The sequence below is a fragment of the Pelodiscus sinensis genome, chromosome 9, assembly GCF_049634645.1.
Source record: "Pelodiscus sinensis isolate JC-2024 chromosome 9, ASM4963464v1, whole genome shotgun sequence".
Lineage (NCBI taxonomy): Eukaryota > Metazoa > Chordata > Testudines > Trionychidae > Pelodiscus > Pelodiscus sinensis.
The window spans coordinates 7,571,661-7,599,102 of NC_134719.1; the positions used below are offsets into that span (position 1 = coordinate 7,571,661).

General features: G+C 45.6%; 1 protein-coding gene and 1 long non-coding RNA gene across 4 annotated transcripts in view; one reads left to right on the forward strand and one right to left on the reverse strand.

Annotated features, from left to right (window-relative positions):
• The window catches only part of BEND5 (BEN domain containing 5), a 1,533,100-nt gene extending 1,528,735 nt beyond the window's left edge, over nt 1–4,365 (reverse strand). The window contains exon 1 of the mRNA XM_006126434.4: nt 4,293–4,365. Within this exon, the coding sequence (XP_006126496.2) occupies nt 4,293–4,323 (31 nt within the window). The 5' untranslated portion in view covers nt 4,324–4,365. The remainder of the gene's footprint in view (nt 1–4,292) is intronic.
• Nucleotides 4,366–4,410: 45 nt separating this feature from the next.
• Nucleotides 4,411–27,442, forward strand: LOC112546331 (uncharacterized). Of its 3 annotated transcripts, none has more exons than XR_012905846.1 (5): nt 4,411–4,462; nt 20,773–20,842; nt 20,948–21,033; nt 23,889–24,059; nt 27,193–27,442. It is a non-coding gene; the product is annotated as an uncharacterized LOC112546331 (long non-coding RNA). The 3 variants fall into 3 exon arrangements; XR_003090010.2 differs by lacking the exon at nt 4,411–4,462 and adding an exon at nt 17,910–20,028 and having other exon boundaries at nt 23,889–24,078; XR_003090009.2 differs by lacking the exon at nt 4,411–4,462 and adding an exon at nt 17,910–20,028.

Here is a 27,442-nt window from a genome sequence, read left to right on the forward strand (position 1 = left end):
TCCCTAACCAGGGAGGATACAGGTTCCCTGAGACATGGTTGGGGGGGGGGGGGGCGGTGAGCACGCATGAGCAAGCGTGAATCATGAAGAAATGAATGAACAGTGCTGGTCAAGCTCAGAGGATCTAGAGACAGAGGCTCCAGTCTGATACCTGCCAGAGTACTGAAGGAGGGCAGGAGAAGGCTGCCTCTAGAGGATTCCTCGGCTGGGACCAAGAGTAGTGGGAGGACCTGTGTCACCCCCTTACACCACATTATGCCACCATGAACAATGGCCTATACAGATTGTAGCTTGCCCCTGAGGCAGAAGGACTAGACTTTGGGGCCGCAGTTAGCCACAGTGGCAGGTGAAACTGAGGACTGCCGATACCTCCAGAAGGGTGCAAGAGACCATTGTGGTGGGCACTGCCAGAAGGCAGTGTTCTGAAGAGGATGCAATTGTCTGGGAGCAATGATCATAGGGAGAGCACAGACTGATGACAGGCAAGACACCCATGAAAAGGAGGCACTATGCTGAGGACTGAGCTAATTCCTGGAGCGACCACCAGGAGGCACTGTGGCAGTGAGTCGCACCCTGTGACTGATATCAAGATTGCAAACTATTCCAGATGAAGCTGAATACTGATAGTATATAAATGCATTGTAGTATTCTGTGTCTTATTCACGCTCCCATTCCTCCTGTAACCTACAGTTTGTTTTGTCTCTGTTGAGCTGTCTTGATTAAATATGGACAGGTTAATTTAGAATCCTGTAAGATGTATGAGTAACTTAAACTTTGACTTTTCCTTAAAATCACCTAGAAAAAAACCAGAATTGTGTAAGAAGGAAATAGCAAAGACTTATTTTGTGAAATTCTTAGAATTGTTAGTGAAATGCCGCATGGAGGTCTATACGTAAAAAAAGAAGTAAAAGAAAAAGAATATTCTCTAGGGCTACGTCTACACTACAAGTTTTTTTGGAAGAAAATATGCTAATGAGGAACTCATTAGCATAAGGCATGATCTCATTAGCATATTTTCTGGTATTTCTTTTTGCGCAAGGGGTTTTTGCGCAAAAAGAAGCAGTGTAACCGCCTCTGGTTTGTGCAAAAACCCCATTGTATGCAAGATCATTATGCCTCTCCGGGACAGGCACAAGGACCTTGCGCAAAACGGGGTTTTTACACAAAACAGAAGCGGCTATACTGCTTCTTTTTGCACAAAAACCCCTTGCGCATAAAGAAACAGTAGAAAATATGCTAAAGAATTCTTCATTAGCATACTTTTTGCCAAAAAAAACTCACAGTGTAGACAAAGCCTAGGAGTGGAAAATATTGAATATTCAAAGCTATGACGCATAATAGGGGCAAAACCCTTAACTCTCCCTCCAAATAAATTAACAGAATGAATTGAATGAAATAGTCTTAAGGGTAGAGAGAAGAAATGAAGGACATTTTCAAAACCTGATTTATCTGGATTTAGGATAAAATTTCAAAAGTGCCTAAGTGACCAAACAGGCTACGAACCTAAGTCCCATTGAAATCAAAGCAATTAGGTGTCTACCATACTTAGGTGCTTTTACATTGCCTGGCCCCAGGGCAGCTACCCCCATTGTCCCCCCCCCCCCAGTCAGTGGTCCCAGACACAGATATAAAAAATAAGAATGGTATAAAAAAGTAAACTGACATATTCTCTCATAATAAAAGAATGAAATTAAAAGGTAAAAATTTGAAGCTAATAAAAGGAAATACTTTTGTCTATGTGTAACTAATCTGTAGAATTCCCTGACACAAGATATCACTAAGGCCAAGAGTTTAGTAGGATCCAAAAAAGTACTAGATTTTACCTAGACAAATGAGAAGATTCACATTTATATTAGTTAGGATATATTTTTAAAGTAAGTATAAATTCTCATCCTTTCAGGCGTAAGCCAAGCACTAAATGCTAGGATTTAGAAAGAAATTTTCCTTTAAGAAACATTCTTCCAGAATTGTCCACTATAGTGTTTTTGTCACTTTTCTCTGAAGCATCTGATTCTGACTATCATAAAAGATAGCATATTGAATTAGAGGATCCATTGTAATGATCCATAATGGTAATTTCTATGTTCCTAAGGACTTTGGAAAAGTAGCTTACGAGCCCTATCCCTCCGTGTCAACTCTGTACAATGGAGAAAGCAATAGTTACTTCACAAGAATGTTGTGAAGTTCAATTTGTTCTTTATGCTAGGAAGACAAGCAATATGCCATAAGAGCAAGTAAAGCATAAATGAAGCACTACATAACACAGGCTTTCAGACTAAACAACATTTTACACATATTCCACTTTTTATAACAAAGGGACCAAAATCACTTCCCTATCTATATGCAGCGCTACTAAAAATGTAGCTACTTCTGAGGTGGAAATGGGTAACAGATGTACAATATGCAATACAGTGGTGTGGGATAAGGGAAATTTTGGTCAAAGGCATCAAGGAAACTTATGAGAAGCACCATAGGATGATTAGTATCTGCAGTGTTGTTACCCTGTTTTTATCACCAATGGGTATGTCTACACTACCCCGCTAGTTTGAACTAGCGGGGTAATGTAGGCATACCGCACTTGCAAATGAAGCCCGGGATTTGAATTTGTATAAGCGGGGAGCCGCCATTTTTAAAACCCCGCTGGTTCGAACCCCGTGCAGTGCGGCTACATGGGGCTCAAACTAGGTAGTTCGAACTAGGATTCCTATTCCGAACTACCGGTACACCTCGTTCCACTAGGAATCCTAGTTCGAACTACCTAGTTCGAGCCCCGTGTAGCCGCACTGCACGGGGTTCGAACCAGCGGGGTTTTAAAAATGGCGGCTCCCCGCTTATGCAAATGAAGCCCGGGAAATTCAAATCCCGGGCTTCATTTGCAAGTGCGGTATGCCTACATTACCCTCCTAGTTAGAACTAGGAGGGTAGTGTAGACATACCCAATCAGATTAATGCCCTCATTCATCAAAAACTGTCTTGGAGGTTTTTATTTTCACATAGGTTGGAACGGCAGCAATCTTACCTCATAATACCTGAAACACTCCCTCCCCCATCCTCTCCACACACATATCTTCAAACAAAAGCTGCACGGGACTTTTAACGTCCATGAAGAATGGCAGGACCTCAATTTCATCCACAGATCATTCAGTAAGCATAACAGTGGAATCGTTAACGTCCACACAGAGCGAATAGAATCCAGTTGTTTCAGGACTTGTCCAAAAGACCTTCACACAGAGTAGCCCATGTATTATCAGTATAAAGTGTTCAGTACACTGTAACTCAGCAAACTCAATGCATTTTGGTCATAGTGGCTTTGGGAAAGGGAACCCTCCCCGCAAAATCCAGCACGTGATAAGGTTTTGTATCTCAGTCTCATGCCCCCATTAAAATATAATTTATTAAGAAATCAACACATATTGATCCAGCTGATCATTGTCCCGTGTGAAAGGGAAGCTCCCATCACCTTCTGTAGAAAGCATGCTTTTTCACCACCACCTTGTACACTGGTTGAACGGGATACTCCCTCTTATCTCATTTGTTCTACGAGTGGGATTCTCCTCTCCACAAACATATGCACATGCATGCTATGTGAAAGGGACTCTCCTCACAACCCCCTTGTCACCTGTGAGAGGACGATGCTCCAAAGACCCTCATCACCTATGTGAAGGAGACTTCTAGTCCCCCTTCTTATGTGAAGGGATCTCTCCCATTGCCAGTGCAAAGGGGTGTCTCCCCCAGCCCACATTTCCCTACATGAGAGGCTCTCCCTACACTTGCATTCCCTGCCTGAAAGTGCTTTTCCCTCCACCTCCCCTGGGAAGGAGGCTCTTCCCTGGTATTCCCTGTGTTAAGGAGTCATCCCCCAAATCACCTATATGAGGGAGTCTCCCCCCCCCATTCCCTGTGTGAAGGGGCCTCTCCTCAAAACTGCCTGTGTGACGGGGTCTCTCCCCTCATTTCCAGCGTGGAGAGGCCTTTCTCTTGAACCCCCAGTGACTTCCTCCTGCCATTCCCTGTGTGAAGGGGCCTCACCCCCCCCCCCCGTGATGGGGTCTCCCCCTGCATTCCCCGTGCAAGGGTGCTTCCCCTGTAAGGGGGGGGGGTTCTGCCCTCACTTTCCCAGCCAAAGGGTGCTCCATCTCAAAGTCAAGAGGGGTCTTCCCCGCACTCCCCTCCCTACCTGAAGGGACGTCTCCCCTCTACCCCCATTGAAGGCCCCGGTCCCGTAACCCACGTAAGGCGTCTGTGCCTCTCTCCTTCAGCCCTTTCCCCCGGAGACTGCGGCTGGCACTGACCCGGCTCCGCCGTCTTGCTCCTCTCCGCCATGTTTGTTGTCCTCCCCCCCCCCCCAAGCTCTCCACACGGAGTGAGACGCTGCCCAGGCGTCACCATGGCAACCCACGTCACAGCCCGGGGAGTCCCTCACTCCGCCCCTCCCTGCCACGGGGTAGCGGCCTCCCTACAGGTGAGTCGGACCAGGAGGCAACGGCAGGAGCTCGCGCGGGGCGGGGCGGGGCGGGGCGCTCGCGCCGGGCGGCTAACGGCAGAGGCGCTGCGCGGGGCTGGGCCGGACGCAGCCGCTGAGCCTCGCTGAGGAGCAGTCACGGGGGCGGGGCAGACACACACGTGCGCGCGCGCTGTGGCGACGCAGCCCCGGCAAAGCGGGAGGCTCATGGAGCGGGCGGGCGCGCGCCTCCTCACACCTTGCCCCCCAACCGGTGGCTCTGACCGTTACAGTGATGCAGCCCCAGGAGAGCGGGGGAGGGGCGCTCATGTAGTGTGTCTGACTCCCCCCCCCCCCCCCCCCCACACACACAGGTGAGTCTGACAAACTGACCATGCAGCAGTACGGTGATGCAGCCCTAGGGCAGGAAGCGATCGTGTCTGTGCAAGTGTACCCCCCCCCCTTCCCTCTGGCTGAGCCTACGTTAATTACCACGATGCATCTTATTGGGGAAGAGGGGCTCAGTGTGTGTATCCCCCCCCCCACACACACACACACACACGCTTCTTCTCCCAACAGATGACAGATTACACATAATTACAATTATGCAGCTCCAGGGAAGGAAAGGCTCTTAGTAGGTGTGTTTCGCCCGTCCCCACGCAGCAGGTGACTTTAGGTGGCAATTACAGGGAGGCAGCCTCGGGGGAGGAGGGGCTCGTTACATACATGTCTGTGTTCCCCCTTGCCACTCACTATGTCATTTGAACCCTGCAATTAGTGGGACAGCCCTAGGGAAAGAGGGGCTTATTGTGTGTGTGCGCATCACCCCACCTTCCAGATTGCTACCCTGACATAAGAGAGCCTGACCACATTGTATTCCACAGGGAGATACTTTCTGCTTGTTTCATATGTGTGCCTCAAATGTGCCCAAAACCCAGCAGGAAAGACTGATCAGCTGGCAACAGCAGGGTAGGTGGGCCTGGGTGCTCCTGCGAATATGTCCTCTCAACTGCAGCAGGTGAAACTCACTCTGTGACAATTACAATGATGAAGCCCTCATGAGAAGGCACTCTGTATGTACAGTAAGCAGAGCGTGACCATGTGTGTCTGAGTCATGCAAGCCTATGAGGGGAGGCTCATTTTCAGATTCCCCACCTCACACACATACACACACACACAGCCTTCAAGACCTTACTGGTGGGATTTACCATATGGCAGTTGACATATTGCAAATACACGAGGTAGAACTTGAGAGTGTGTCTGTTCGTGCCTCTTTAGATTTAGCAAGTGAGCTTTAAAATGCTGCAAACCTGAAACTTTAGGTAAGGTAAAGGATGTCCTGAAAGTATCTAGTTTTGAATTCTTCTTACTAACTTTCTTATGGATTCCTTCCAAACTGGTATTTGTCCTCTGTGGTCCAATGAAACCGTTCTCATCAGTGGCCACTTGATTTTTCATACTGTCAATCTCCTTTATACCCCTGGGATTTTATGACCCTGCTCCCCTTCTCTTGGTTCTTTTTATATAGTTCCAGTTACTGTTTTAGCATGTGTTTTGGTGATTACACCTCCACATGCTTCTTTTCTCACTGAGACTCTTAGATTTCTCTTATCTGTTGTTCCATCCATTTCTTTCCGAACAGATCACCCTTTGACTTCCTTCTCACCCTTTGACAAATTCAGCTACATCCCTATGCCAATGATTTTCCAACAAATATTCTGCACCCAAATACCCTGAGATAGCATTCTTCCATAATGGGAAAATAAACCTGTGACTACACCCTTACTTGTCACCTTCCATCTCACACTGGAACCAGTATGGGACATTATTAAACCACTGCAACCCATACTCAATGGGGGCCATAGCTTAAAATAAATCTTTCCCAACCCCGACTCACTGCCTTCAAAGAATCCACCCAAACTCATCATCAGAAGCAAGCTTCCCACAGATTATAACCCACCAACTCATCAGAAGCAGATCCTGCGAGAACAATAGATGCAAAACTTGCAAACATATGTCCATTGCTACAATGATCAATACCACCACAATACACCTTTCAAGATCTATGGATCCTACATAAGCCTATCACAATGCGGTACTGCATCCGGCACACAAAATGCCCCAATAATAACTGTGTGGGTGAGACAAGACAATAGCTATGCTCTTAAATGAACTCATGCAGCACAGAAAAAATATTTTTTTAAATCACCCAGGGGGAAACAATTTTCGTGAGGCTGTCACTCCATATCGGACCTCTCGGTCCTTTGTCTTCAAAGGAAACTTGCACAATATGTTCATAAGATCAGCTAAAATTCATAGCTCTGCTTGACATTAAAACCATGGTCTTATCACAACTATTTGTAACCTGCCGATTCTCCTTTTCCCTGTTTTTTGTCCTTTGGCTGTGGTGGCATTAACAGGTCCCTTAATCTTGAATGATCTCTGAAGAATAAGATATGTTACTACTTATGGTAAACAGTCTGTTCCAACATGTATTTAGTTGTGACAAAGGAGTCAGGTTTACACTAGCATTTATGTCAACAAAACGTGAAAGAAACACACTCCTGAATAGCATACGTTTTGCTGGCAAAAGCCTTCAGATGAACAGTGTTGTGTCAGTGGGAGATGCTCTCGCACTGACATAGCTACCCCTGCTCGTTGGGCTGGTTTCAAGGGAGTCGATGGCCTCGCTGGACCCCTGTGCTACCAGGACTGCAGCCTTCTCCCACCTCCCTGTGCTGCCTTGAGTGCACTGTGGCAGCCCAAAGAGCTACCTGGAGCATGCCACACGGCACTCCTGCAGCAATTTAAAGGGCCTGGGGTTCTGGGTGCCACTGCAGGACCCAGGACAATTGCCTCCTTTGACCCTCCCATCAGCTGGCCTGTCTGACTTTATCATGTCAAAAGAACTCTTTCCCATTGGCATAATGCCACTACACAACCTCTTATACAATGACACATATGTATTGATACAGCTGTAAGAATGTAAAGTGTAGACATAGCCTTGGAGTTCCTTACCTTACCATACCTGAAGAAGCTCTCTGTAGTTCAAAAGCTTGTCTTTTTTCACCAACAAAAATTGTTCTAATAAAAATATTCCCTCACCTACCTCATCATTCTGTATTCTCATTTAACACGATAGGTACGTTTCAGAAAATGATCGTGCTAAGTGAAAACGTGTTATGCGGGGTCAGTTTTCCCATTGAAAATAATGGAAAACATGGGGGTTGCGTTTCAAACACACGTGCGCTCGCCGCTCCAGCCTGCACTTGTTAGCAGCTGGGACCAGGACATAAGGTTGGGGTAGAAAGAGGACTGGGTTATAGCAGGGAGGGGAGGTGTTTTGCTCTGGAGAAGGGAAGGGAAGGACAGGGGAGGTGGTTTGCAGCCAGCGGCTGATTTTCCCTGGCTGGCCGGTCGCCGGCAGCTGTGCGGGGCTTCCCCTGCCTCCCTGCAAAGCAGCAGAGGTTCGCCACTCGCCGTGCCGTTCCCCGGCGACCCCCTCTGGCCAGATGCCTTGCATCTGGCAAGGAGGAGTCACTGGGGAACAGCGCAGTGAGCAGCGAACCTCCGTCGCTTTGTAAGGAGGCAGGAGAAGCCGCCAGCTGTAAACGGGGGGAAGAGGAGAGGGAGCGAAGCATCCAGCCAGAGGGAGTCACCGGGGAACGGCACGGTGAGCGGCAAACCTCTGCCGCTTTGTAAGGAGGCAGGGGAAGCCCCATGCGGCTGCTGGCGACCAGCCGGCCGGTAGGGGAAATCGTGTTATTGTGGGGACAGGTCGCGTTGTTCGAAAAATGTTCCCTAAAAAAAAATTGTGCTATCACAAAAACGTGTTAAGCGGGCACGTGTTAAGCGAAGAATTAGTGTATTTTAAAAGTCATTTGCAAAGAAACAATATGGGCTCATTACATTTTTCTTGCTCCTTTGGAATGTATAAAAATACCTGAAGAGTATGTTTCAAAAGTTGTTTCTCATAGATTGTGAGGCCCAGCAGGACCACTGATCATCTAGTCAGACCTACTCTATAATGCACCTTATAGGACATCCCTGACTTAATGCCAGTTTGAATTACAACATGTCTTTTATGAAAACAACAGTTTTTATTTATTTAAAAATATCTAGTGAAAGAGAATCCAGCACAGCCCCTGGCAATTTGTTCCAATGGTTGATTACTGCACTGTTAAAAATGTACACATTAATTCCAATCTGAATTTGTTTAGCTTCAGCTTCTAACCACTGGATCTTGTTATCCCTTTGTCTGCCTGATTAAAGAGCCCATCATAATATTTTTCATTCCTCATGTAGGTACTTATAGACTTTGTTAAACTAAACATGTTTAGCTTCTTGAGTATGTCACTATAAAACATGGTTTCCAGTCCTTGAATCATTGTCTCTTTGACCCTCTCCAAATTGTCAACATTCTTTCTGAAATGTTGACATCAAAACTGGACACAGTATTCTAATAGCAATAGCCACGTGCCAAATACAAAGGTAAAATAATCCCTCTGTTATGTGAGAGTGTGTCTAGACTACCTAGTTTTGTCGACAAAAGTGGACTTTTGTCGACAAAACTATACCAGTGTCTACACTACCGCTGAGTTCTGTCGACATAATGTCAGACGCGTCTGGGCTGTCAGCTGATCGCGTGCTCCGCGGCTTGGCTCTGCTTTGCCCCCCCCCCCCGCCGTCCCCCTGGTCTGCAGACCAGGGGGACGGGGGGGGCAAAGCAGAGCCAAGGCGCGGAGCGCGCGGTCAGCTGACAGCTGTCAGCTGGCCGCGTCCTCCACGGCTTGGCTCTGCTTTGCCCCCCCCCCTCCATCCCCCTGGTCTGCAGACCAGGGGGATGGGGGGGGGGGCAAAGCAGAGCCAAGCCGCGGAGCACGTGGGCAGCGGACAGCCCAGACGCGTCTGGGCTGTCCACTGCCCGCATGTTCCGCCGCTTTGCTCCCCGTCCCCCTGGTCTGCAGACCAGGGGGACGGGGAGCAAAGCAGAGCAAAGCCACGGAGCCCGAGGGCAGCAGGACAGCCACGGCGCGTCTGGGCTGTCCCGCTGCCTCCGTGCTCCGTGGCTTTGCTCTGGACACCTGTGGTACAGCAGCTGGGGCGCTGCCAGTTGGTCCCATAGCGCCGCTGTGGGTGCTACTGGACCAACCGGTCAGCACCCCAGCTGTTCTGCCCCAGGAGTCCTGATTCAGCCATTGATGGTCAGATTCAGCAGCGGCTGAATCAGGACGCCTGGGGCAGAGCAGCTGGGGTGCTGCTGGGTTGGTCCAGTAGTGCCGAGGAGCGGCGGCGCTACTGGACCAACCCAGCAGCACCCCAGCTGCTCTGCCCCAGGCGTCCCCAAGTCAGCCGCTGCTGAAACTGACCAGTGGCTGACTACAGGAAGCCCCTGCCCCGGGCTTCCTGGAATCAGCCGCTGATCAGTTTCAGCAGCAGCTGACTTGGGGATGCCTGGGGTTCTTAAGTTGAATCTGTATGTAAGTCAGAACTGGCGTCCAGATTCAGCTGCTGTTGAAACTGATCAGTTTCAGCAGCGGCTGAATCTGGACGCCAGTTCCGACTTACATACAGATTCAACTTAAGAACAAACCTACAGTCCCTATCTTGTACGTAACCCGGGGACTGCCTGTAGTCTAGACATACCACCGGGGACTGCAATAACCCTTGTGACTGCACCATTATACTAGGAGTTCAAGTTCATCTGATTATCCACCAAGACTCCCAAATCTTTTTCAGAGTCACTGCCTCCCAGGAGAGTGTCCACCAGTAAGTATGGCCTACAGTTTTTAGTTCTATTTATGTAGTTATACACTTGGTCCCATTAAAAGTACATTGCTTGCTCATTGAGTCATCCAGATCACTCTGTGTCCAGTGACTTGATTTCTTCACTACCATTTGTTGTGTTTTAAGTTACATCAGTACTATTACATTTATCAAATAAACTTGAAATCTCATCAAAACACGTCAGCTTATTTTGACAGGATCTTATTCATATAAGACCAGGCTGACTGGCATTAGTTCCCCTCTTTTAGTTATTTATAGAGTCCTATATCAGCCATTCAATTATTTTTCTGAGACCAATGTTAGACTGACAGGCCAATAATTGACTGGATCATCCTGTTTACCCTCTGTAAGTATTGTCACGACATTAGTTTCCTTCTAGTCTTCTGGAACTTTCCCTACTATTAAACAATTGTTAATAGTCAGAATTAACTATCTAGTGAAGTCCTGGGGTAGCTCTTTTAAAACTCTTAGCTGCAAGTTATGCAAACTTGCTCATTTTAAAATGGCTAACTTTACTAGGTACTGTTTAATATCATCCTCAACTGCTATTGGACTGTAGCATGTATCATTATCATCTGTTTTTCCCCAAATACATAACCAGTGTTTACTGAACTGTTTCTACTTTTTCTACATTATCAACAATTCTACCATTTCTATCTAGTAATGATGAATAACATTCTTGGGATTCATTTTGTTTCTAATGTCCTTCCTATTGTTCTTAACTGTTTGGCCATAGATTTCTCCTTATATCCTCTTGTTTCCCTTATTGATTGTCTGCAATTCCTAGCTTCTGATTTATAGTCATTACTACAAACTTCTTATTGCTTCCATTTTTTTTGTAACTACTGTACCCTTATTTCTACTCTATACAGGATTATTTTTTTTAAGCCAGCATGGCCTTCTTTTTCAAATGAGGGGTTTGGGGCATCTAATAATTATCATTCACGTTTTTCTGTTAAAAACATTTTCTGCCAACTGATCTGACTCATAACTGTTTTCAGTTGTATATAAATGGGCCTTTTAAAGCACTAAGTAGATATATTATTGGTTTGGACTTTATTCGGTTTGCACATACCAAGCATGAATAAGTCATGATAAGCTACCACTAATTTTTAGGTCTATGCTCAAATCCTCTTTATCTGTCAAGACCAGGTCTAATATAGAATTCCTCATGTTGGATGCAACACTTTTTTAGGTAGAAAGTTATCATCTATAATATTTAAAAATTCTAAGGATGTTTTAGTATTGCTAGAAGGAGAATCCTTGAATTTTAAACATTACATTTTCCTTTTTTGTCCATCATCCAAGGCTATGTAGTAGCAGACAAAAAAAATCAGAAGATTAAAGAGAGATTGAAAATCTGAGAGGGGGAAGAGATTTTTGATCAGGCACCTTAAAATGTGATGGCTTTTGTTTTTATTAATGCCTGTGTAACTCAAATATCTCAGAACATTTCACACACAGGATATTTTGGGTTACAGATTCAACCACTACCCATTCACTTAAGGTGTGGCTGCCCATGATACACATGGTATTGAGGCTCTCCAGAGATTTTCAAGCATAATCAAGAAAGATCAGATTTGACATTCCTGTGGGAAAAGAGAGACTTTTTTAATACATTACAAAAGAGGCAAAAACTCAATTTCAAAAAAAAAATCATTTGCGGGTGACCTTTAAAGTTTGATTTGAATGAAGAATAGTTTGATGAAACAGTTCTGCTGACCCTGGATAGAATGTGGTGAGGAAAACGTCATAAAATGCTTCAAAGATAAGCAGATAAATAGGGCATCAAGGATGGTACCTATGATGGGGAAGAGGCGGTATTATGCAAAATAAGAGACCAGGTTGGTGGGCAGGCATAAAGTTACATCCTTGAAAGTGAGGACAATTAATGTGAACTTGATATAGAAAAGAAGGGGAACCAGTGGAACAATTAAAAAAAGGTGTAATGTAAAAAAATTAAGCAGTTGTGCCTTTAAGAAATAAACGCAATGTACCTAAGTAACCTCATAATCTTCCTATTGTAATCCTCATCCCTCCCTTTTTCTCTTCCACTACTATTTCTTACTCTTATTGGTTTTGTAATGTTTAAAACAAGATTGTTAAGTGCCTTGTGTTGGGACAGTATTTTTGTCTGCTTTGTAAAGCATCTAGCACACAATTAGGTGCTCTGATCAACCTCACTTCATGGATTTATTCTGTTATTATTAATCCTGGGAAAAATGAAAATATAGCAAATCTGGGAAGGTCAAGCTATGTCTGTCCTGACAGTATACCTGGCTTTAGAATACATCAAAATCTGTGCTAAGGCAACTGATACAAAATCTGAGACAGAGAGTCTGCAAAACGTGGATCAAGTTATACCCAAACATTTTCATTATATTCCTGAAAATATTTTAATTCCATATTTTAAGAGTATTTTTTGAAATAGTTGTTCGTAGTAAAAATAGTCCGGTGGTGGTAAATATTCTATAATTATTTAACCTTTCTGCCAAGTGGAGCCAATGTCAACTGGGAACTGGTTCAGTATCAAGGGGTTCCTTTCCATCAGAGCAACTCAAAACAGCTTGACTCCTCACTCATTAATCAGAAAATTAATACTACCCTGGGACACTCTTGAGAGAGAGTAATTCTTCACTCACTGAGTATGAGTGTAGAAAAAAAACTTTTTAAAAAAATGAGGAAGTAACTTGGTGTTAATTTGGAAAAACACCATAATCAGGGTTCATAAATATAAACCATGAGTAAAAGACCCACCCCAAGTAGGTTGGCTTTCCTATCTGGTTCTTAAGTTAAGCAAACCAAAAGTCCCTTTCACATGCCTTACATTTCTCTGCACCCCACTCACAAATTGCTGTCTTTGGTCAGTGCAGACCCAGAGTTCAGAGGTATATCTACAGTGTACCTCTTTAAGTAAGAGTTAAAGACACACTTTATTTGCTCCACTGCTTGGGCTCTCTCTCACCACGCCTCTCTACCAGCCACCCTGCTGGCTGCCTTTCTTACCACTCGTGTCAAGCATCTCTACCAGCTGCCCTGCTGACCACTCATCTCGCCACTCCACCTCATCAGCCACCCGTTCACCAGCTGGTGGTCAGTTGCCTTCTGCTGCCACCTGCCTCTCTGCTGTGACCCCCTGCACGTCAGTGTCTTAGTAATTTTCAAATCTTTGCAGGCTGAGCAGAAACACTGCCACATGGCAAGTGATTTTGGCTAGGATTCTTACCAGAAACAGAGTCTTATCACAACTGATTTCAGCTGTTTGAGCATTTAACGTAACAAATGCTCCTAATTACCGGTAAGTCTTTTAGTTCTGTTCTTTGAACATCAGGGAAGAAAAGGTTGAACCAGTGTAGGGAGGACCCTTGGTGAGAGTGTGCTGTGCCCTGGCTGGGATACCTGTCCACACTTTTCTTACTCTCACAGGACTCTGACATTCAAACCCCTGGCTTAACAAGGTTCTTTCAAATGAGGTTGTTCCCCCTCATTTGAGACAGGTTAAGCACTGTTCTGCTTCTCTGCATTCCCACAATAATTTTACAACATTGGTAACCCTATTTCATTACCCCTGCATTCAATACTAAGATGATTTGTACCCAATACTAGCTAAGGTTGATCTTTTTTACCACTGCATCTGCTGAATATGTAAGCAGAGCAGGAGAAATCTGTATTTACATAAACACACTCAAGTCTCTCTGGCTCCCAGTGTTGATTGGTGTGTCTGGCCAAAGGAGAACCAGTTTAGAGAAATGTCCCCCTACCCACATCTATCATTGGGATTTGCTCTTAAACCCTTAAAATAAAACTGACTAAAGTGTGGGTGCGAACAAACAAGACATTTATTAAACCATCAACAGTTCTGAAATGAGGTAAAACAAAGGTAAACTAGGGAACCAGAAGCACAGATATAGCAAGGACCTCCACAACCAAAGGTAAATGACAGGTTAGATGGTATACTGACTGACCCAGTTGAGTTCCTTGTCCTAGGACAGAGCTCAGGTAAAGAAATGGAGGCTCAGAAGACAACTACCATGTCTTGCAGTTTGAGGACTCTCATGACAATGGGACAGTTCCAGATTAATTTCCAAGTGGTATTGATAGGTAAAGAGTGGACATCTGGATCAGGCGATATTAGCTCTGCTCTGGCGATGGCTTGGCTCTCTCTCCCTGTGACATGGTGGGCAAGTGTTAGTCCTCAGATAAAAGGATAACAGCTGGCAACACAGCCTTTGTGTGCAGGTAAGACCACCCTTCTGCAACCAGATCTGTACATGTGGTGCCATGCATACACGTCTAAACAGCTGAAGACCTGAGATGATCACAGCACTTTCCAATGATAGCGCTAGCAACACCTCCAGATTCTACCACACAGAAGGGAAGCCCCTAGAATTGGCACGGCAGTCCTTAAACAGCCTGTGGTTGCTGAGCAAATCTCTGGTCACATGCTTTACTGTATTTTCCCATCAAAGGCCAGAAAGAAGGAAAGTGCTCTTAGGGGAGGAAGGGAAAATGCAGCCAAGATGGAGTCCAGGTTGTTGTTTGGACATTCCAAGATGGCGCAATTATGATGTTAAGCACCAATGTTTTCCCTCCTAAACCAGCTAGCTGTTAGTGAAACATTCATTCAGACTCCATTTAATTATACAGAGTAAATATCAGCCTGAAGGAACCCAGGGCTTGCTCCTCAGACCTTACATGGTTGACTTCATTAGGCATTCAAAGGGAATCCAGGATCAGGCCCATAATTGGAACTTACCATCACACATCTCAGGAGGAAGAAAGCTAATGATTTATTTATATCAGCAGAGAAGGAGGATGGTTCAGTGGTTAGGGTGCTAATCTGGGACTAGGGAAACCACTTTGCTGGTCTGCCGCAGACTTACTGGCTGTGTCTAGACTGGCATGATTTTGCTAAAATACTTTTAACAGAAATTTTTTTCTGTTAAATGTATTTCTGCAAAAGAGCGTCTAGATTGGCACGGATGCTTTTGCGCAAGAAAGCTCCAATGGCCATTTTAGCCATCAGGCTTGCGCAAAAAATGAAGGTACCTGTCTACATTGGCCCTCTTGCGCAAGTATTCTTGCGCAAGAGGGCTTATCCCTGAGCGGGAGCGTCAAAGTATTTCTGCAAGTAGCACTGAATTCTTACATTAGAATATCAGTGCTCTTGCGCAAATTCAAGCGGCCAGTGTAGACAGCGGGCAAGTTTTTGTGCAAAAGCCGCTGCTTTTGCGCAAAATCTTGCCAGTCTAGACGCACCCACTGTGTATTCTTGTGCACTTTGGTTAGTTTATGTGACTCAGTTCCACATCTCACAGGGGTGTTGTGAAGAGAAATGCATTTAAAAGATGTGAGGCTCTGAGAGGGCCATATAAGTACCTCATTTGGAGGCATTAAAGTATTTCATAGCCAGGGGTAGATGACCGTTTTGCGGGGCCCCGGGCAGCATAATTCCGCAGGGCCCCCCTTTGCCACGGCGCATGCGCAGTGACGCCATGCGCAGCGGCGCCACGGCACATTCGCGGGGCTTTCTGAAGCGCAGGGCCTAGGGCGGCCGCCCCATTCGCCCTGCCCTATATCCGCCCCTGTTCATAGCAATAATTTCAGTTTGTCCTGAACTTTCATTTGTATCATGTATTTCTCTAATGTTGTCCTTCAGAGTCAGTGGTTGCATCGACCATTTTGCATCTTCAGAAAAGGCAGTGTATGAATGTGTTAGAAATATTATCTCGACGCTAAACTATGTGTTCTATGGAGGTCTCCCTAATAAGTCTTCCTGAAATCCAACACATGCTACTACCCAATGCCAGCACTGCAGGCAGTTAACGGCTTGCACACGTACAGCCAGAGAGCTACCACTGAAACTTCTCTCCCTTGAGAACATTGTGAGACTGGCCTCAGAGCCAGAACACTTGACTCCACCTCAGCAGCCCTCTCCTTTGGCCATGTCTGAGAAGGCTGCTCCCTCAGGCTGCTCCAGCACCAGGGACTCTTCCTCCCACCATTCTGGGAAAAGATCCCACTCTTCAAGTAAAGGTGATTCCCTTTCAAAGAAAATGGAGCCAAATACTTAAGATACCCCCTGCACTGACCTCTACTAAGGTACCAGACAGGGAGGTCCTGGGACTGTCAGACACCAATGGCTCCCGAGGGTCCAAGGACCTTACTAAGATGGGCTCCAAGGCACCTGAGAAGCCTAAGTCGGCTCCGCCAGCATCATCCAACTCGAACTTAGTGCCGACAGAGGCAAAAGCCAAGTCAGCGCCCTCAATGTACCACCAGTGCTGAAGAAACTGAGGTGCCGCTTGGTGCCACTGGCACCTATGCTGCCCCTAGCATTGAAGAGGCACAAGAATGCAGCACAAGCGACCCCGCACATGGCAGCATCGGCACCGCAAGTAGCATCTGTGCACTGCAGCTTTTCACTTTGACAGAAGAGCTAAGAGTAACATCCGTGCTGACAACCCCATTATTCGGTGCCAACGGTATGCCCACGTCGACAGGTTCACTCTTTCCACTCCTGCAGGCTCAGCACTGCCCCTGTCCAGCTATGATGACGAGGAACCCTTGATCAGTACCCACACACTCAAAGCTTTCTTCACCAGAACAGCCTCTGCAGCAAGCACTGCCTCAATGGCAGCCACCTCAATGGCTGTCCCCTGTAGTGCCAGTGCCACAGCGACCCTATGGCACCCTACAGACGCCAGCAATCACAGCAGATATAACCTCAGGCACCTACCTCCACTCCATCAAAGGCCATGTCTCTCTTGATAGATCCACTTATCAGGAGAAGGATGAACCAGGCTCAAGTGACAAGAAAACCTCTGCCTCCTCACCTTCACCAACACACATATCATCATCTTCCCCTGATGACACCCTGATGCCCCTTTCTCCCACAGTGGGAGATGTTTTCAATAGTTCCAAGAACTTTACAAGAGGGTGGCTGACATGCTGAAGGTCTCCCTAATAAGTCTTCCTGAAATCCAACACAAGTTAATTAGCATCCTGCATGCCTCTCCATCCACTAAGCTGGCACTACAGATGGACCCATCCCTCATGGACCCTGCCACAGTGATCTGGCAGACACCAGCGACAACTCCACCAGTCTGTAAGAGGTCAGACCGTAAATATTGTGTAACACCACAGGGTGCTGACTTTTTGTTCTCCCACCCATATCTTAATACCCTTGTAGTAGATGCAGTTAACCAAAGGGGGAAAAGAGAATGTGGCCAGAACCACAACTTATTATAAGGAGTGGAAACGCCTGGGCCTCGTGGGGAGGAAAGCTTATTCCTCTGCTTCTTTTCAGTTCTGGATCTCAAACTACACTGCAATGCTCATAAAATATATGCACCACATTTTCAAGCAACTATCGCATTTTATTGGAAGCTTCCTGGATGAAAAAAGAGAGCAATTCAAAGATAATATAAATGAGGGCACCCTGATTTCATGCATGGATCTATAAGCTGCCTTGGACACGTCTGATACTGCATCCTGTTCTATCGCGATGGCTGTCATAATGAGGATGCCCCCATGGCTTCACCTATACAGGTTTCCCCATGAAGTTCAAGCCACGGTAAAAAATCTCCCTTTCTAGGGCTCCAAGTTGTTTGTGGACACCACCAATGCATCTCTCCACTCATTTAAAGACTCTCATTCCACACTGAAAACACTTGGCATTCATGTCCCTGCAATGAAACACAAGCAGGGAAGATATTTTACTCAGAGATATAAACCAACACCTTTTAGTCAGCCACAGAGGCACAATGACAACAGAAGGAAGCAACATCAAACCAGACAGAGACAAACTCCTGACCAGCCCTCTACCTCTCAACCCTCAACCTCGGGACAAACATTTGGAAGTTCAGGTTGAGGATCTGGTAGCACCCTCTGTTTAAGACAGTCACATCCCTACCAACTATTCTGCAAATGTTTAGCACCCTTCTACCCCCAGTGGTCTTCTATTACAACAGACAGATGGGTATTGGACTTTATAAAGGACGGATAATGTATCCCACTTTGTCTGCCTCCCCTTTCCACCCTTCCTTCTTGGCCCTCTTCAGGGACCCATCTCACCAGAACATTCTCCTCTAGGAGCTCGACCACCTGCTCCAATTAGGGGCTATAGTACCAGAGTGCCTCACTGTTACAGAGGCAAAGGTTTTTACTTCCATTACTTTCTCACAACAAAAAAGTCAGGAGGATGGAGAACAAACCTTGATCTCAGGAGGCTCAATCGCTACATACAACTACAATGGTTCAAGATGGTCACCTTGTCTACAATAATCCCTACCTTAAATGAAGGAGACTGGTTATCGACTCTCGACCTCCAGGATGCATACTTCCATGTTTCCATTCACCCAGCACACAGGAAGTACCTCAGATTCACGGTTTGCTACACAAACTTCCAATGCACAGTGCTGCTAATCAGACTCTCCACAGCTCCAAGGATCTTTTTGAAGGTGCTTGCAGTGGTCACCGCTCATCTCCGCAGACAAGGGATCTTTATATTTTCATGCCTCAATGACTGCCTGATAAGTGCACACACAAGTCAAAAAGCAGAAGATGCAGTTTTCCTAACCAAGACACTATTCCAGACCCTCAGCCTACAGATAAATCTGCTCAAGTGCAAACTACAACCAGCTCAGATAATAGATTTTATTGGAGCCCATCTCAGTTGCTGTGACGAGGTGCCCCCGTCCCCGTGCCCTCCCACGGACAACCCCGAGGTCCGGGGGGATGGAAGGGAGACCGGCACGCTCCCCTGGTGGTGTGGCACATGCGCCAAGGTCCGCGCACCGCATTTAAAGAGCGGGCAGATCAGCTGTTGGGGGGCGGAAGCAGCCGGGGACACGGAGCAGGTGCAAGGCTCCGGGAGAGGGGCGGGAGACGCCGAGCGGCTGGGAGAGCGGCCGGAGATGCCGAGCGGGCGGAGGGCGGCTGGAGGCGCCGAGGCGAGGCAGCTGGAGGTGCTGGGTCAGCAGAGGCAGCCGGGGAGGTCGGCGGAAGGCGGGGAACTGAGGCGCCAGAGGAAGAGGGATCCAGACCCCAGGACACGCACAGGACCTGAGGCCAGGGCAGCCGAAGATGACACCCCTTGGCAGCACTCCCAACAAACCCCAGAGGGGCCGTGAGTAACCCCACGGCGGGCGCCAAGACCTCCCCACCCCAAACGACTGGTGACTCTTCCCCAACTCTAGGGAAACATACGGCTTGCTGGGTGGTAGGTTGGTCTCTCATAAGTTCACTTGCGTAGACTGATACCTAACCCCCTTCACGGTACAAGCCCAGAGCAAAGGTAGGGGTGGATCCAAGTCCTTAGGGCCCTGGGCTGGGGCCCATGAGCGAGGGTGGGTCCGGGCTCCCCCTTCTCCCTCCACATTATCCCTTGTCGCCGTAACTAGGGTGTTGTGGCGGCGCTGTAAGAAGGGAATAGAAGTTCGAGGCTGATTCGAGGGAGGGGTGATGGTGATGCCGGTGATGAGCACCCGAGACAGACTGTAGGCGGTCCAGTAATGGGCTGAGTGAAGACAGTCAGTTGGGGCACTGAGGCACGGTGGGGGAGGCGGGCACAGGAGCGCCTCCTGACAATTAGACATAGATCTTTTTCTGGGGCAGAGAAGGAACTCAAGAGATGAGTGCATAGTAGTGACACTGCACATGCCATCTGCTCTGTGTGAGCAGCCTACCAAGGACACTGCTACCTACAATCTCCGACTAGTGGCACATCAGTGCCCAGTCACCTAAGGTGGATCACCCATAGGCACAACCATCTTGAAGAACCTCCATTACTGCACACGGTGAGTAACCCTCTCTTTTCCATCACATGGAAAGAGAGGGGGTTGATCAAAGGGACAACTATACTGCAGAATGACCACTGGGGGCAGTGAGCACAGCAGATAACTATACTGCAGAGTGACCACAGGGGAGCAGCTACACCAGAAAAGAGTGGCCAGATGGGGCTGGGACTTGCCATCTTGCCAGCCATCAGACAGGGTAAATTGTCCCCAGGCTCCAACCCCTTCCCCTGGCCCTCGGCCACATTGCCAGATAGGGTGGGGGGAGCGGGAGGCCCACTGCTATTGGCCCTGCTGTTGCAGCTCTTCTGAGATTATCTTTTTTTCCCTCAAGATAAAAGAGTGCACGTTGTTGAAATAACTTTACATCTTGTGATCCAATGTTTTTAAATCATTGGGATGCTTGGTGCAAGGTTTTTTAGTCTCATATGATTACAAAGTCATTGGATCAAGAAAAAATGTCTTTAATTTTATACATTTATTTGAATATTTCACTACATAAAGTGCATTCCATGCCTTTCTTTAATATCGTTATTTTGTCCAGCTAATGTCATACTAATTTTTTAAATCATTGTGATTATCACAGTTATTCTCATGTTTTCAATGGACATTGCAGACAAACATGCAGTCTGTATGGTATATTCCGACTCCTAGCTCCCTTCCTCCTGAGAGCAGAGTCTGTGGTAAAAGTGACGGATCATGTACCTTAATAAAAGTTTGCATCCAATATATTTTTTTACATTCTAGAGCTTCAGGGAGCTTCTCAACCAGCAATCAACCAGACACTCCCCACCCCCTTCCCCTTCTCTTGCAATAGGTTAGTAGCTAGGGAAAATCCTTAAATTAGGCCCTTAAGGAAATTGCTATATATAGTTGATTAGAAGCCACATAATGTACTAAATTTAATTATTTCCCAATATAGCTTGAAATCAAGGATGACCTAAAAATGAGGACACCCCATCGAAGTAAAAATACTCTCCTCTATAGCTTGGATAGTAAAAATACATGGTATAAATCTATTTATTAATTAATTGTGACTGCTAAATTAAGATATATTTTAAACCACAGATGGACTAATGTTTTGACTTAATCAACAAACCCACGATGATTGGCATGAGAGAACGTTCCTGTGTGTACTTTCACATCCCTTTCCTCACATTTTTGCATAATGTTGAACTATCACTTTTGAGCTGATTAACTAACTTAGCTTTTGTGGTGGCTGCACAATGAACATCACTATACCAGACAAAGGAAGCTGATTAGTATCTAATCTATTAGAAGGAGGTCCAAACTGGGGCTTAAAAAGTCTCCCTGAAGATGGTTCCACACTAGAAGCATCTCCAGAATAAGGACCTTAGACATAAAAACTCCTAAAAATTTAACTATAGAGTCACAGCTGGGACTTGCTCAATAATTACAGTACTATCTAGTATCATATCCCATTTGTGATGATTCAGTCTTTTCAAAAGTTACAATATCATGCTCTGAATAACCCTTCCTGAGGACATCACTTGTCTCACTTGAAAATAACATTCTATAGTGTATGTTTTAGGTACTTAGATTTACAGTAAATATCTTATTAGTATTGCTGTAGTATTAGAGCACTTCTTAGTCTTTCATGTATTTATCCTCACAACATCTTTGTGATGTTGTGATATAGAAGTAGTATTAGCCTCATCACTGTGATGGGTTGGATACAGAGATCTCCTTGGGGCTGTCCCCTCGTGTGCTGATCAAGCCACTGATGCCTGCCTTACTGCTCTCTGGGGCTCCCTAACAGCCTGTCCTGCTGGGTCAGAAGTTCTGGTCTCCCCCAGATAAGGCATAGAGTAGGGGTTACCACCCCCCAAGAGGCCAACACAGACAGTGCACCAGATCAGCTCTGGGAGGGCTCGGCAATTTCAGCTCAGCACCCACGAACACGGCCTCCCAAAAGAATCAAAACCCCAAGTAAATCTGTTGTCTTCTATATAAAAGTTCTATACAGAGAAAGCTTATAAGATGCCCACCCGCTTTATCAATGAAAAGGAGATATGCACAGTAGTTGCTCCCCCCTCCTGGTAACAATTATTTACACTGGGCTTCATAGTAAACAAAAGTATTTTTATTAAGTGTAAAAAGTAGGATTTAAGTGATTGCAAGTGAAAACAAATCAAAGTAAAGTTACTAAGTTAAAATAAACAAAAGATGCCAGCTAATTCTAATATACTAAGAAACTTGTTACATGCAATTTTTTACCCTAGACAGTTGTCTCATCTCATGTAAAATCCTTCAAGTCAGTTGATCTTTACTCTGACCTGGCGCTACAGCTTTTTCCAAAGTTCTTTAGAGTCCTTTGTTTTCAGGTTTCACGTGTATCCTCTTAGGGTAGATGAGGCAGTTTCAAAGGCCAGCTGAAAACAAAGATCTGATTGCTTTCCATTCTTTAAATAGACTTTCTCCCAGTGTAGGAATCCTTTGTTCAATCTCTCCATCCTCATGGAAAAATACAAGATTCAAGATGGATTCTAGTACCAGGTGGTGTGGTCACATGTCTTTTAGGACCAAGCACAGTTTGGGCTTAAAGGACAAACAGGACCATTCACATGTCATTGTTTTGAGTACTGAGTCGTTAAGTTCCTAAATTACCACTCATGGCCCTCATTAGCACATTTAGAAATAAAACCAGATTCACACTTCATAAATCTAACTTCACACACAAGAATGATAAATGCACAAAAATGGGATATACAGATTCAGCAGATTGTTACTTTAAAATTGATATGTTACATGATATGTTTTGCATCTAAAGCATCTTTGAGTTATGCATATTCATATTCATAAGACAATTTTCATAAAGCATGGGGTCTGCATTATAGTCATTATTTTACTAATGGAAAACCTGAGATACAGAGGCACATTTAAGTAACTTGCCAGAGTCACGCAGGCAGCCTGTGGCAGAGCCTGGAATTTCACCCAGAATGCCAAAGTCGTAGTCTAGTCCAATGGCCCACAGGCCAGATGCAGTTTGCCAGGTTCAGCCCCTGGTGGACTGCTGCTGTTCTATGTACCTGTGCGGCCGCAGATACAACCACTTGCAGCTCCCGTTGGCCATGGATCATTGTTCCTGGCCAATGGGAGCTATGGGAAAAGGCATGCTGATCCACACCACTTCCTACAGCACCCATTGGCTGGGAACAGCAATCTGTGGCCAATGGAAGCTGCAAGCACCTGTACCTGCAGCTGCACAAGTAAATAAAGTGCCAGAGGTCAACTAGGAGCTAACCCTGGCAAACTGCCTTTGTTTTATTGCTCACCTCTGGTCTAGTCCCTAACATCGGACCATCTTTCCTATTGCACCGAGATTGCCAGTCACAGTCTAGTCTCTAATATCTGGACCATTTTTCCTTTTCATATTTATAGCCTTTAAAAATAAGCATATACAGCCAACCAGTGACCTAGTAAGTGAGAGAAATGTGTGTCTAAAATATTCCAGCACTACATTGTGCCCTTAGTTTTACAAAGTGGGCAGGATTTAAAATCAGTACTCAAGAATACGTGCCCGTTAATTAAGACCTTCACAAAAACCATTTATTGTAATCTGGTGATTTTGTTGAGGGGAAATCTTTACTCAGGCAAAATTTATTGGAGTATAAACAATGTCCAATTCTAAAAGCTAATTAAACAGCAGGTCTAAGGTAATAGAGAGTTTTGCCTGCATGACTGGGGCATAAGGTTTATAATCCATGCCATTATGAGACAAAAGCGTCAAGAACAAATATTTTGTCTATTCAAAAAAAGTCAATTATGTCATTCTTTAAGTAATAACATGTTCCTGAGGTCAAAGAGGTATTATTTAAAACAATCTAACCACTTCTCTTTAGTGCTTGAAGGTTGACAGCCATTCAATGTCGATTAAGCAACTGACAGCAGTAGAACCAGCCAGAATAGAGAAGATTACACCCCAGCATGCAACACCAGACTGGAGCAAATGTCTTATTAAATTATGAGCCATTCTTCTGAAGTTCTCAGCACCCTTACTTCCATTGACTTTGGTGAGCACAGAATCTTAAGGTATCCGAGCCTAGGAGTTCATCTTTTGTTTTTCCTTAAGTTAATTGACAAGATCAGTTGAAGACAAGTAAACCTGATTTAAAAAAATACATATATTTTGTAGTTTATGAAACTGGAACAAATTAGAGGACAAATCAAACCTCTGTGCAGAAATAGCCAGAGAGGCACCCAGAAACTTCAGGATTAACCTTGTAGAGTGTCCTCAGAATTATTACAACAGAATAGAGCCAAGGGGTCCATCTGGCAGGTTAAAAGCCAGAGCCTCTGCACCAGCTATGAGACCCTGTGACTCTGCCCTCAGTTCCCAGAAGCACAGTGCACTGGAACCTTGTTGCCAGGGTCATTCCAGTTGGTAACTCCCCAGAGCAAAGGAACCTTTACTATTTTAACTTGCTTCTTGCTTGTGCTTTGGGTGCTTCTTGTTTGTCCCTTGGTAGGAGTCCTTGACTATTCCTTTATTGGTCCATGCCTATCAGCTCACAATCCCCTTCCCCCTCATGGATTCTTGAACACACTAATATTTCTCTGTGGAATTCAGGGGACCAGAAGAATAGTCTTACAGAGATGGCTGATACCCCCACTCCTTTGTTTGGACAGGGAGATCTCTGTCCATGGAGGAGGACCCTTCAGTCTGTGTTTTAGGGCACACCTACCTCCTCTTTCAAAGTGTCCTGCTCCAACTGAAGCCAATGAAAGCTCTTCTGGTTTTAGTGTGAATCATACTGAAACCTACCTTTGTTTTATAAACTGGTTTTGCTGACAGTACAGAGAATAAAGTATGTTTGTTGTAACTGCCAACATTGCCCCTATCACGGGCATCACTCATTGTGAGGGCCTCGTCCTACCGGCTGCTCGTGGGAATCAGCTCTTTCCAGGTCCAATGTCCCATGTGCTGCTCACTGCACAGCCTACTGGCTCTCTTTCCCACAGTCTCTTCAACTCAGGGTGCTCCCTCTTCATGACTTGACCCTCTGGCCAGGTAACTGCAGGTAACTGTTTTCCTTCTCCAGTGTATCAAAGTCTTTCTTCAGCAGTCTTGGACAGCATTCCCATTCACTGCCTCTATGGTGCCACTTCCCCAGTGGTTGATAGGAAACCCAGGGCCCACTCTCTGTTCTGGGCTCAAACTCACAGACCCTGTGTTCAGCCGTCAAGGTCTGTTCCCTCTTGGGTCTTACTGCTTTTCCTTGAGCCTCTTCCATACCTTGTGGATTTCTCCCCTTCTCTGGATTTCTCAGCCTCACAACTCCATTCTCCCTGGAAGTAACTGTAGGCTACTATCTTCCACAGCCCCAAATCCAACTCCCTTTTCCTAGCGACTGACTACAGCCAGCTTCTTTACAGCCCCTTTTTTCTTTCAGCTCTCTGGCTTTATATACCCCTGGGGGAATTCTTTACCATTGCTCATGCACAGAATTCATGTCGCCCACAGATTTCTTTGCTTCCCTGCAGAAAAATGACTTTCTGATGGGGAAGCAAAGGGAAACTGCAAGAACAGTCATGTACCACTTCCTAGCAATGCAAGTGCATCATTTCAGGCAGCTGGCAAAGAGGTAAATTACCACAGGGTTAGGGACCACCCCAGCCAGTTATTCCTACCCTGAACGGAGATCAACTCTGCTAATCTCAGCCAGGCTTGAGGCAGGAGAGGACAGGGATTCCTCTTTCCCTGCAAGGAGTGGTTAAGTCTGTGTCAGACTAACCCCTAGAAACCTTCCCCAACTGCAGGAAGCTCAGCAGCCTCCCCTGCTTCCCACCCTGACACCCCTGCCAAGCCTCAACCAGCACATCCAGAATCTAGAACTCCCTTAACCCTCTATACCCAAACCCCATCCTACAACACCTCAACTAATATACCCAGACTCCTATGCACTCAGACCCCTTCCCACTGAGTTTTCTATACTCAAACTCCCACTCTGATTAAGAGGTTTCCCTCTACTTTTTTTTCCATCTGTGGGTGGAATAAATTTTGTTATGTGCACCAGGGCATGTGTAGATGTACACCAGCAAAAGAAACACATGCTGTTTGCTGTGGCTACTGTGGGCCCTTGGCTAATCAGCTAGACAGCACCTGAATCTCTCCTAGGCAGCCACTCAAGCCCTCAGCTTATAGAGAATACTGCTGATGAGCTCCATCCCCTGCACCACGGGAAGCCTCCACATCCAGACCCGATGCCACTGACCCCCAACTAGCTGCACACAGATTCCTACCCTACCAAGCCCCCCTCACCCAGCACCCAGACTCCTCCACTGAGACACAACAACCATCATTTGGAGGCACCTTCAGAGTCCCACTGCCTCTGCACCTAGAACCTATGCAACAAGCCTGTGTGCATCCAGATCTCCCCACACCTAGACCCTCAACTGAGGTGCCTTTACCCAGATTGTCCCATACAGAATCCCCACACCTGGATCCCCCCACACTGAGCCCCTAAATACTTGGATCCTGCCTGGTTAAGCCAGTCTGCCCCACACATTGTGTGCCTGGCAGAGAGGGGCTGCGTATAAGAGTGTTTCTGGGGCACCTTCATATAGCCCGTGGCCTGTGCTTTCCTCTGCCATGCTGGAGCCTCTGCATTTATTTATTGACAAATAAAGTTTGCAGAATTTTAAAATACTGCACATTGAATTTAATTTTTTGGTGCAGAATTCCCTCAAGAGTACTTTATAGAAGCTCTGCCTGTTCTCCCACAGGTAAGCTTCTCCTAATTAGGGCTTCCTCTCAGCATTCATTCTCTCAGCTTGTAGCATATAAGTGAATTGGCCCATCAGACCTTCACTGACCCCTTTAGGACAAGTGTGGGGACACCACTTAATAGATCTCCAAGTGACTTCAGTTCTATGAGGTGGCTGTATATTGAGCAATGGTATATAAATGTACTTAAATCCTATTTTAAATCCTAAAAAGATATCCTTTTGAAATATACCCACTTTTCTGAGAGAACAAATTTCTGCCACAATCCAAGTAGAAAAGCTAGCTTCAAAAGTAGGATTATTACAGCTGTATCCTTTAACAATATTTCATACCATGTAGTAAGTATATAAATGTACTCAAACCTTAAACATTTTACTATAATTTTTAACTTTTTAACAATTTCATTTACTGCATTTTAGATTCAAAAGTTGCAAGAACAGTAACTTCAAAAGCACAATACAACCAAAAGACTATACAGGATAAAAGAACAAATGCAAAGAGGATCAAGACCTTTCAGTGAGATCAGCTATTAGCTAATTAAATATGTGAATAAAATACATCATGTTAAACAGAAGCACTATTGGTGATGGGTAATCTATTAGGCAAACAAATGGTAGTGAAATTTTTTTCACTTTAGAGAGAAACATTATTGATCTTAATATGATTCAC